The following is a 12,404-nucleotide window of genomic DNA, read 5'->3' as shown; positions in this document are numbered from 1 at the left end:
TGGTGCCAGGAGGTCTCTGGTGGTCCAATGTCCTGAACTCAACTCTCCCCCTCAGAAACTTTGGCCTGACATCAGGCCAGAGCATCAGGACACTGTCAGCCACACAGCTCAGAAGAAAACACAGGAAAAAGAGAGAAAAAAAAATAACAAAATAAATAATGTTATTAAAATAACAAAATTTAAAAGTAGTAATAACAGAGCTTCAAGATGGCGGAAGAGTAAGACACAGAGATCACCTTCTTCCCCACAAATACATCAGAAATACATCTACATGTGGAACAACTCCTGCAGAATACCTACTGAACGCTGGCAGAAAACCTCGGACCTCCCAAAAGACAAGAAACTGCCCATGTACCTGGGTAGGGCAAAAGAAAAAAGAAAAAAAAAACAAGACAAAAGAAAAGGCGGGGACCTGCACCAGTGGGAGGGAGTTGTGAAGGAGGAAAGTTTTCCACCCACTTGCAAGCCCCTTCATGGGTGGATACTGTAAGTGGCGGAGGGGGGAAGCTTCAGAGTCATGGAGGAAAGCGCAGCAACAGGGGTGTGTGGAGGGCAGAGTGGAGAGATTCCCACACAGAGGATCGGTGCAGACCTGCACTCACCAGCCTGAGAGGCTTGTCTGCTCACCCGCCGGGACAGTTGGGGGCTGGGAGCTGAGGCTTGGGATTCGGTCAGATCCCAGGGAGAAACCTGGTGTTGGCTGCATGAACACAGCCTGAAGGGTGCTAGTGCGCCACAGCTAGCTGGGAGGGAGTCTGGGAAAAAGTCTAGAGGTACCGAAGAGGCAAGAGACGTTTTCTTGCCTCTTTATTTCCTGGTGCACGAGGAAAGGGGATTAAGAGAGATGCTTAAAGGAGCTCCAGAGACAGGCACAAGCCGCGGCTATCAGCACGGACACCAGAGACGGGCATGAGATGCTAAGCCTGCTGCTGCCGCCACCAAGAAGCCTGTGTGGAAGCACAGGTCACTATCCACACCCCCCTTCTGGGGAGCCTGTGCAGCCCGCCACTGCCAGGGTCCCATGATCCAGGGACTACTTCCCCGGTAGTATGCATGGCGTGCCTTAGGCTGGTGTCACGCTGGTCTCTGCCGCTGCAGCTTGCCCCGCAACCATACCCCTCCCTCCCCACGGCCTGAGCAGGCCAGAGGCCCCGAATCAGCTGCTACTTTAACCCTGTACTGTCTGAGTGAAGAACAGACGCCCTCAGGTGACCTACATGCAGAGGCGGGTCCGAATCCAAAGCTGAACCCCGGGAGCTGTGCAAACACAGAAAAGAAAGGGAAATCTCTCCCAGCAGCCTCAGGAGCAGTAGATTAAATCTCCACAAGCAACTGGATGTACCCTGCATCTGTGGAATACCTGAATAGACAATGAATGATCCCAAACTGAGGAGGTGGACCTTGGGAGCAACGATATATATATATTTTTTTCCCTTTTTCTCTTTTTGTGAGAGTGTATGTGTATGCTTCTGAGTGTGATTTTGTCTGTATAGCTTTTCTTTTACCATTTGTCCTAGGGTTCTGTCTTTTTTTTTTTAATTAAATTTTTTTGTCCTAATAATTATTTTTTATTTTCATCATTTTATATTATTTTATTTTATATCTTGTTCTTTCTTTCTTTCTTTTTTTCCTCCCTTTTATTCTGAGCCATGTGGAGAAAAGGCCCTTGGTGCTCAAGCTAGGCATCAGGGATGTGCCACTGAGGTGGGAGAGCCAAGTTCAGGACACTGCTCCACAAGAGACCTCCCAGCTACACGTAATATCAAACAGTGAAAATCTCCCAGAGATCTCCAACTCAATGCCAAGACCCAGCTCCACTGAACGACCAACAAGCTACAGCGCTGGACATCATAGACCAAACAACTAGCAAGACAGGAACAAAACACCATCCATTAGCACAGAGGCTGCCTAAAATCATAATAAGGCCACAGACACCCCAAAACACACCATCAGGCATGGAACTGCCAACCAGAAAGACAAGATCCAGCCTCATCCACCAGAACACAGGCACTAGTCCCCTCCACCAGGAAGCCTACACAACCCACTGAAGCAACCTTAGCCACTGGGGACAGACAGCAAAAACAATGGGAACTATGAACCTGCAGCCTGAGAAAAGGAGACCCCAAACACAGTAAGTTATGCAAAATTAGAAGGCAGAGAAACACACAGAACATGAAGCAGTAAGACAAAAACCCATCAGACCTAACAAATGAAGAGGAAATAGGCAGTCTACCTGAAACAGAATTCAGAATAATGATATTAAATAAGATCCAAAATCTTGGAAATAGAATGGAGAAAAATACAAGAAACGTTTAACAAGGACCTAGAAGAACTAAAGAGCAAAGAAACAGTGAAAAACAACACAATAGATGAAATTAAAAATTCTCTAGAAGGGATCAATAGCAGAATAACTGCGGCAGAAGAATGGATAAGTGACATGGAAGAAAAAATAGTGGAAATAACTACTGCAAAGCAGAATAAAGATAAAACAAGGAAAATAATTGAGGACAGTCTCGGAGACCTGTGGGACAACATTAAATGCCCCAACATTCGAATTATTGGGGTCCCAGAAGAAGAGAAAAAGAAAGAGACTGAGAAAATATTTGAAGAGATTATAGTTGAAAGCTACCCTAATATGGGAAAAGAAATAGTTAACCAAGTTCAGGAATCACAGAGTCCCATGCAGGATAAATCCAAGGAGAAACATGCCAAGACACATATTAATCAAACTATCAAAAGTTAAATATAAAGAAAAAATATTAAAAGCAGCAATGGAAAAAACAACAAATAACACATAAGGGAATCCCCATAAGGTTAACAGATGATCTTTCAGCAGAAACTCTGCAAGCCAGAAGGGAGTGGCAGGATATATTTAAAGTGGAAAGAGAAAAATCTACAACCAAGATTACTCTACCAGCAAGGATCTCATTCAGATTTGATGGAGAACTTAAAACCTTTACAGACAGGGGCTCCCCCGGTGGCACAGTGGTTGAGAGTCTGCCTGCCGATGCAGGAGACACGGGTTTATGCCCTGGTCCGGGAGGGTCCCACATGCCACGGAGTGGCTAGGCCCGTGGGCCATGGCCGCTGGGCCTGCACTACCAGAGCCTGTGCTCCGCAGTAGGTGAGGCCACAGCAGTGAGGGGCCCACGCACCGTAAAAAAACAAAAGAACAAAACAAAACAAAACAAAAACCTTTACAGACAAGCAAAAGATAAGAGAATTCAGCACCACTAAATCAGCTTTAGAACAAATGCTAAAGGAACTTCTGTAGGCAGGAAACACAAGAGAAGGAAAAGACTTACAAAACTAAACCCCAAACAATTAGGAAAATGGTAATAGGAACATACATATCGACAATTACCTGAAATTTAAATGGATTAAATGCTCCAACCAAAAGACATAGATTGGCTGAATGGACGCTAAAACAAGACCTATATATATGCTGTCAGCAGGAGACCCACTTCAGACCTAAGGACACATACAGACTGAAAGTGAGGGCATGGAAAAAGATATTCCATACAAACGGAAATCAAAGGAAAGCTGGAGTAGCAATTCTCATGTCAGACAAAATAGACTTTAAAACAAAGACTATTACAAGAGACAAAGTAGGGCACTACATAATGATCAAGGGAACAATCCAAGAAGAAGATATAACAATTGTAACTAGTTATGCAGCCAACATAGGAGCACCTCAATACATAAGGAAAATACTAACAGCCATAAAGGGGGAAATCGACAGCAACACAATCATAGTAGGGGACTTTAACATCCCACTTTCACCAATGGGCATATCATCCAAAATGAAAATAAATATGGAAACAGAGCTTTAAATGATACATTAAACAAGATGGACCTAATTGATATTTATAGGACATTCCATCCAAAAAAATAGAATACACATTCTTCTCAAGTGCTCATGGAACATTCTCCAGGATAGATCATATCTTGGGTCACAAATCAAGCACTGGTAAATTTAAGAAAATTGAAATCGTATCTTTTCTGACCACAATGCTATGAGACTAGATATCAATTACAGAAAAAAATCTGTAAGAAATACAAACACATGGAGGCTGAATAACACACTACTTAATAACCAAGAGATCACTGAAGAAATCAAAGAGGAAATCAAAAAGTACCTACAAACAAATGACAATGAAAACATGATGACCCAAAACCTATAGAATGCAGCAAAAGCAGTTCTAAGAGGGAAGTTTATAGCAATACAATCCTACCTTAAGAAACAGGAAACATCTCGAAAAAACAACCTAACCTTGAACCTAAAGCAATTAGAGAAAGAAGAACAAAAAATCCCCAAAGTTAGGAGAAGGTAAAAAATCATAAAGACCAGATAGGAAATAAATGAAAAAGAAGGAAATGATAGCAAAGATCAATAAAACTAAAAGCTGGTTCTTTGAGAACATAAACAAAATTGATAAACCATTAGCCAGACTTATCAAGAAAAAAGGGAGAAGACTCAAATCAATAGAATTAAAAATGAAAAAGGAGAAGTAAAAACTGACACTGCAGAAATACAAAGGATCATGAGAGATTACTACAAGCAACTGTATGCCAATAAAATGGACAACCTGGAAGAAATGGACAAATTCTTAGAAATGCACAACTGGTTGGGACTGAACCAGGAAGAAATAGAAAAAGAAATAGAAAATATGAACAGACCAGTCACAAGCACTGAAATTGAAAGTGTGATTAATAATCCTCCAAGCAACAAAAGCCCAGGACCAGATGGCTTCACAGGTGAATTCTATCAAACATTTACAGAACAGCTAACACCTATCCTTTTCAAACTCTTCCAAAATATTGCAGAGGGAGGAACACTCCCAAACTCATTCTGCGAGGCCATCATCACCCTGACACCAAAACTAGACAAAGATGTCACAAGGAAAGAAAATTACAGGCCAATATCACTGATGAACATAGATGCAAGAATCCTCAACAAAATACTAGCAAACAGAATCCAACAGCACATTAAAAGGAACATACACTATGATCAAGTGGGGTTTATCCCAGGAATGCAAGGATTCTTTAATATATGCAAATCAATCAATGTGATACACCATATTAATAAATTGAAGGGGAAAAACCGTATGATCATTTCAATACATGCAGAGAAAGCATATGACAAAATGCAACACCCATTTATGATAAAAACCCTGCAGAAAGTAGGCATAGAGGGAACTTTCCTCAACATAATAAAGGCCATATATGACAAACCCACAGCCAACATCATCCTCAATGGTGAAAAATTGAAACCATTTCCACTAAGATCAGGAACAAGACAAGGTTGCTCACTCTCACCACTATTATTCATGGTTTTGGAAGTTTTAGCCACATCAATTAGAGAAGAATAAGAAATAAAAGGAATCCAAATTGGAAAAGAAGAGTTAAGGTTGTCACTGTTTGCAGATGACATGATAGTATACATTGAGAATCCTAAACATGCTGCCAGAAAACTACTAGAGCTAATCAATGAATTTGTAAAGTAGCAGGATACAAAATTAATGCACCGAAATCTCTTGCATTCCTATACACTAATGATGAAAAATCTGAATGTGAAATTAAGAAAACACTCCCATTTACCATTGCAACAAAAAGAATAATATATCTAGGAAGAAACCTACCTAAGGAGACAAAAGGCCTGTATGCAGAAAATTATAAGACACTGATGAAAGAAATTAAAGATGATACAAATAGATGGAGAGATATACCATGTTATTGGATTGGAAGTATCAACATTGTGAAAATGACTCTACTACCCAAAGCAATCTACAGTTTCATTGCAATCTCTATCAAAATACCACTGGCATTTTTCACAGAACTGGAAGAAAAAATTTCACAATTTGTATGGAAACACAAAAGATCCCGAATAGCCAAAACAATCTTGAGAAAGAAAAATGGAACTTGAGGAATCAGGCTCTCTGACGTCAGACTATACTACAAAGCTAAAGTAATCAAGACAGTATGTTACTGGCACAAAAACAGCAATATAGATCAGTGGAACAGGATGGATAGCCCAGAGATAAACCCACACTCACAATTCAACTTATCTTTGACAAAGGAGGCAAGAATATACAATGCAGAAAAGACAGCCTCTTCAATAAGTGGTGCTGGGAAAACTGGACAGGTACATGTAAAAGAATGAAATTAGAACAGTCCCTAATACCATACACAAAAATAAACTCAAAATGGATTAAAGATCTAAATGTAAGGCCAGATACCATCAAACTTAGAGGAAAACACAAACAGAATACTCTATGACATAAATGACAGCAAGATTCCTTTTGACCCACCTCCTAGAGAAATGGAAATTAAAACAAAAATAAACAAATGGGACCCAATGAACTTAAAAGCTTTTGCACAGCAAAGAAAACCATAAACAAGACAAAAAGACAACACTCAGAATGGGAGAAAATATTTGCGAGACATGGAAGCAACCAAAGTGTCCATCAATTGATGAATGGATAAAGATGATGTGGCACATATATACAGTGGAATATTGCTCAGCCATAAAAAGGAACAAAACTGAGTCCTTTGTAGTGAGGTGGATGGACCTTGAGACTGTCATACAGAGTGAAGTAAGTCAGAAAGAGAGAAACAAATGCTGTATGCTAACACATATATATGGAATTAAAAAAAAAAAAGGTGATGTAGAACCTCAGGGCAAGATGGGAATAAAGATGCAGACCTACTAGAGAATGGACTTGAGGATATGGGGAGGGGGAAGGGTAAGCTGGGACAAAGTGGGAGAGTGGCATGGACATATATACACTACCAAACGTAAAATAGATAGCTAGTGGGAAGCAGCCACATAGCACAGGGAGATCAGCTGGGTGCTTTGTGACCACCTAGAAGTGTGGGATAGGGAGGGTGGGAGGGAGGGAGATGCAAGAGGGAAGAGATATGGGGACATATGTATATGTATAACTGATTCACTTTGGTATAAAGCAGAAACTAACACATCATTGTAAAGCAATTATACTCCAGTAAAGATATAAAAAAAAAGTAATAATAATTAAAAAAAAAGAAGAGGGCAATCAAACAAATCAATCCACCAATGATAACAAGTGCTAAAAACTATGCTAAGATAAACATAAAAATCAGAAACAAATCCTTCACAGACAGCAAACCCCAAGTCCACAGTTGTTCCCAAAGTCCACTGCCTCAATTTTGGGATGATTCATTGTCTATTCATGTATTCCACAGATGCAGGGTACATCAAGTTGTTTGTGGGGATTTAATCTGTGGCTCCTGAGGCTTCATGGAGAAATTTCCCTTTCTCTTCTTTGTTCTCACAGCTCCTGGGGTTCAGCTTTGGGTTTGGCCCCACTTTTGCATGTAGGTTGCCCTCAGGCATCTCTTCCCACCCAGACAGGATGGGGTTAAAGCAGCAGCTGATTAGGGGGCTGTGGCTCACTCAGGCTGGTGGGGGAGGGAGGGGTACGATAGTAATAATTGGAATGTGGGGTGAGCCTGTGGCGGCAGAGGCCAGTGTGACGTTGCAACAACTTGAGACATGCTGTGTGTTCTCCTGGGGATGTTGTCCCTGGATCATGGGACACTGGCAGTAGTGGGCTGCACAGGCTCCCGTGGTGGGGGGTGGATATGGATAGTGACCTGTGCTTGCATACAGGATTCTTGGTGGCTGCAGCCACAGCCTTAGTGTTTCATGCCCATCTCTGGTGTCCGAGCTGATAGCCGCAGCTCACGCCCATCTCTGAAGCTCGTTTAGGTGGTGATCTGCCTTCTGTGGGCAGACAGGGAAGTAATCCTCTCTCCTTGCACACCCGGAAACAATAGTCTTTTTCATCTTAGGCAGATCCAGACTTTTTCTGGACTCCCTCCCGGCTAGCTGTGGCTCACTAGCTCCCTTCAGGCTGTGTTCATGCAGCCAACCCCAGTCCTCTCCCTGGGATCTGACCTCCGAAGCCTGAGCCTCAGCTCCCAGCCCCCACCCACTCTATAGGTGAACAGACAAGTGTCTCAGGCTGGTGAGTGCTGGTCGTCACCGATCTTCTGTGAGGGAATCTCTCTACTTTGCCCTCTGCACCCCTGTTGCTGCACTTTCCTCTGTGGCTCTGAAGCTTACCTCCTACCCACCACTGTCCCCACCAGTGAGGGTGTTTCCTAGTGTGTGGAAACTTTTCCTCCTTTACAGCTCCCTCCCAGAGGTGCAGGTCCCATCCCTATTCTTTGGTCTCTGTTTTTTCTTTTTTCTTTTGCCCTACCCAGGTACGTGGGGAGTTTCTTGCCCTTTTGGAAGTCTGAGGTCTTCTTACTCCTCCGCCATCTTGAAGGTCCTCCCCATATTGACATTTTAAAAACTCCTTTTGAAAGTAGAAAATGTCTGAAAATGATCATTTTTTTCCCCAATAGTCATTTGAGACTATTTGAGTCATTTGAGACCACACAAAGCATACAGTTGCACCAGGCAGAAAGTATTCAGGTGGATCAATACACCTGGCCAGATCCAGGATGTATGGTCTGGTTGAAGCAATTCCCTTCAAAAATCGTATTAACCTTTCAGTGATTCATACTCACTTCTTAGTACTTGAGAGCTAGAAGACAATAAACTATCCCTAAATTTTCAATGAGTCATAAAACCAAGGTCTTGGACTTTAGATCTGCATTTATCCCTGATGTGCATTTCTTTCCTGTTTTATTAAGAAATAATAAAATAGTGAATTCCTAAGGTTGCTGTCTTTATGACATGCTTAATATAAATCATCTGGAATATTTTAATATTCCCATGTAGCACCTATTGTTCTTTTAGTGCAAGGTTAGAACAATTCAGTGTTGTAAGAGATATACGAATATCATTTTTAGAAACTCCTACTTATCCTTTTTGATTTCATCTTAAATGTTATGTCATTCTGGAAGCATTTCCTGGCCCCTAAATTAGGTCATGTTCCCTAGCTATGAAAATCTATACCTTCCTATAATAATCCTCATCACATTCTATTGTAGATCCTAGTTATATTTGCCTATATTTCCTTTTAGTCTGTCTTCTAGTCTGTAATATTCACCACTTTATCTACAGACACTCCCTCAGGGCCCAGCACATAGTTAGTGATCAAGTTAAAAATAAAAGGTGCCTTTGCTTTTAACCATTGATTATTCTTAAAATTCCTTTAGTAAATTTTATTTATATACTATCCATTCCAGAAAAGGACTTGAGGTTGTCCTGAGCACTGTTAGGTGCTCTTTTATCTACCTCCATCATCTTGCCCTCTTTTCTTTTTTCTTTCTCCTTTTAGACCAGGAGGTGTAAATTGGCTTCGCTTTTACTAGCTCTGTGGCCTTGAACAAGTTACTTAATCTTTCTCAAGTCTTCTGATATGCAAAATTGGAATAAAGGTACTTATATCACAGAGTTTTGAGGAAGGTTAAATGGAATGAAATAGTGTATGTAAAGATATTGCCCATGATAGATATTCAATAAATGTTACTTCTCTTACTCCAGGCTGAGAAAAGAAATGGACTTAAAAAGAGATTATATGCTACACTCATCATTATGTAATGGCTCACGTACCAGAAAACTAGTATGGCAGATACTAGGGGTCAGGAATTTTGCTGTGTGCTTAAATAAGCCTACCAGATAATATGCTCTGTTCTAGTGGTAGGAAATCTCATGAAAAAAAGTCATCCATTAGCTCACAACCTCACTAGCAAAAGCAACTCTACTTCCCAAAGTGCACCAAACACTAGAGTTGGAGTATTACAGTGTGGTGAGTACTGTAGGTCTTGCATAGAACTTCTGGAGTTCAGCTGTGGTATTTAAACCTTTTACAACTTAATTTCTTCATCTGTAAAATGGAGCTAATAACAGCACCACCTCATATGGCTATTGTGAAGACTGAGTTACATATGTGTGGGTTTAACACAACACTTGCACGTAGCAAAGGCTCAATAAAGATTAACTTTTAAAAATAAAGTATATAATAAAAATTTATTTTTTGCCTTCTAATGTAGGATTTATTTTTCAAAGTTCTCATGCATTCACTAATGGAAAAGGAAAAATACCTCTCCAGTCAATGAATTCTAAAATTGGTTTTGGTCACCAGGAAAAATCACTGATCAAAACCTAACATACAATTATGTGTTCTAGCTGTGAAATAACAGTGAAAAATTGTTTTTGTCATTCTGAATATAGAGGTTTTATAGGAATTGATAGTGATACATATACTACCACTAGTAAAAAATACAACTTTTGATGACAAATATGATAAAACAAACCAGCTCAGACTATTACTATGTGTGTATTCCCAAAGAGCATAATTCTTTTACTTTTCCATATGGTTAAAAATAGTTAAAGAATATTCTTTCCTGCTTTTAAATAATATTGACTATCGAACTACCTTGCCCAGTTCTTTTTCTCTAAAGTACTTCCATGCACTATTGAATTGGCAATGCTGCATGTGTTGATAGATCTCTTAAAATAGATGATCTCTCTTTTCTGTCAGGGACCAGAGAATGGAAGAGTCTGTCACTTTTCATAAACAATACTTAGAAACTTTTCTCCTTCACAGCTAGTGAGAGAGAATACTTATATTAAGAAATTATTTAAGAATAGACAATAATCTCTCCTAACACTAGAAAAATTATGTTCATTTTTCTTGACTGGAGTGTAGTTTTCTCTACATGCAAACCTAAGAGATGACACAGATGCAAGACCTCAAGGTCATAATCCTGTGCTTATGGGACTGCACAGACCTGCATGATATCTGTGCTCAACAGCCCTCTCCCCTCACCTTCGTGCCAAAACCTATCACTTTAAAATTCTGGGTGCCTGATAAATTAACACAGACCACATCCCTGTCTTTGGAGTAATAAAAGCACTGAACATCTATAGGATTCTAATCACAACAGCCATTATTAAACTTTTCTGAGAAAAAGCTCCCTCTATGAAAATTTCCTTTGTGCTGTGAGTTTGGACAGATGAACAGGAGCTGACATGCAGGTGAGTCTCACCTTCTATCACATAGGCAGTGCCTATAGAATAAGTGCATGATACAGAGATGAAAGGTATTCATATCCTTATTTCATGTAAATGTGACTGATCCTACAAGATCTATACAATATATAATATGTTTAAGGTATTAAGAAAAAAGTGATTTTCTGTATATACCCAAGATTTTAAAATCCAGATTTCCGCTAAATGTAAATGCAAACATCCAATTTCCCAAAGCAGTATGTGCTATAAATATTTGCCTCAAAATAAAATAAAATAATAAAGCATGGTATGTGCTGCTTTTCAATTAGTTAATTTATACATTAATTTCTTTTTTGTTGCATATAATGAACCTATTAGGATCACTGTCCATTTTCTTTCAGTTTCCATCAATTGCCACCCTTCTGGATGGGTATCTTTTCCCCACGACCATAAATGTTCACTTTTCTCTAAACATCAATTTTTTTCTTTGGAAAATGATTTCTGAGCATCTTGTCCCTGGGCTATGTGCTGAAAAATACAATAATTAATAGGACCAAGTTTCAGCTCAGGTGTACCCTTCAGCCTAGTATATGATACAATTTGAATGTTGCCCTTCTCTGCCAGTCATATTCATTCAGCTATTCAATAACTCATTGATTTATACATGCAAAAAAATTTCACTTTTCACATATTACATGACAGGTGCTTTCAGAAAACCCCTGTGAAGTAAGCATTAGTTTTCCACAAATCACAATTTAGAAAATCCTACCTAGCCACACATAATGAAATATGCCCATGTATTGTTTTTTTAAATTTTCACTGAGATAGTAACTAATTTTGAAGAAATTAAATTATGTTTTCAAAGTACATATTTCTAAAATTTTGACCTAGGGAAAGTACTTACAGGTTTAGTATTCCCTTCAATAACTTCTTCTAGAGGTTCAAGTTTAAGATCCTTTGGTTAGAGTAAGAAATGGGTAGAAAACAAGAAATTAGTTAATTAAACAAAACATCATATATTTGAATGGTAGCACTTTTGGGCTAATATTAAACCGAAGGAACTTCATGATCTGAATGGAGATGAAATAATTCTGATTTTTTAAAGTGGGCTGTTCCAATAAAGATTCTTTTACCCATTATATCAATTGTAAGGAGCTATTTCAGATGTGTTCAATTTGTTATTACTTTGAGTGTACATCACTAATGCCATTAAAAGAGAACAAAGTGGAGAGAAGATTCATTAAAACAGAGAGGGAAAGCATAGAAACAGTAAAAAGGAAAAGTAAGGATGACTAGGTTGATTTCTTTTCCTGTGGTTATATGGTAATATACTTGAGATATCATGATAGACATTTACACTCTAGTGCTAATTTTGCTTTGCTAAGAAGTGAAATAAAAAGTAAATGAGGGCTTCCCTGGTGGCGCAGTGGTTGAGAGTCCGCCTGCCAATGCA

General features: G+C 39.4%; 1 protein-coding gene across 1 annotated transcript in view; it reads right to left on the bottom strand.

Annotated features, from left to right (window-relative positions):
* The window catches only part of NECAB1 (N-terminal EF-hand calcium binding protein 1), a 285,391-nt gene that overhangs the window by 22,928 nt on the left and 250,059 nt on the right, over positions 1–12,404 (bottom strand). Inside the window, exon 8 of the mRNA XM_007457341.1 lies at positions 11,856–11,906. Within this exon, the coding sequence (XP_007457403.1) occupies positions 11,856–11,906 (51 nt within the window). The remainder of the gene's footprint in view (positions 1–11,855; positions 11,907–12,404) is intronic.

The sequence above is a fragment of the Lipotes vexillifer genome, unplaced genomic scaffold, assembly GCF_000442215.2.
Source record: "Lipotes vexillifer unplaced genomic scaffold, Lipotes_vexillifer_v1.1 scaffold174, whole genome shotgun sequence".
NCBI classification, from domain to species: Eukaryota; Metazoa; Chordata; class Mammalia; order Artiodactyla; family Lipotidae; genus Lipotes; species Lipotes vexillifer.
The sequence above is the reverse complement of the archived record's forward strand: the minus strand, read 5'-3'. Positions and strand labels throughout refer to the sequence as shown.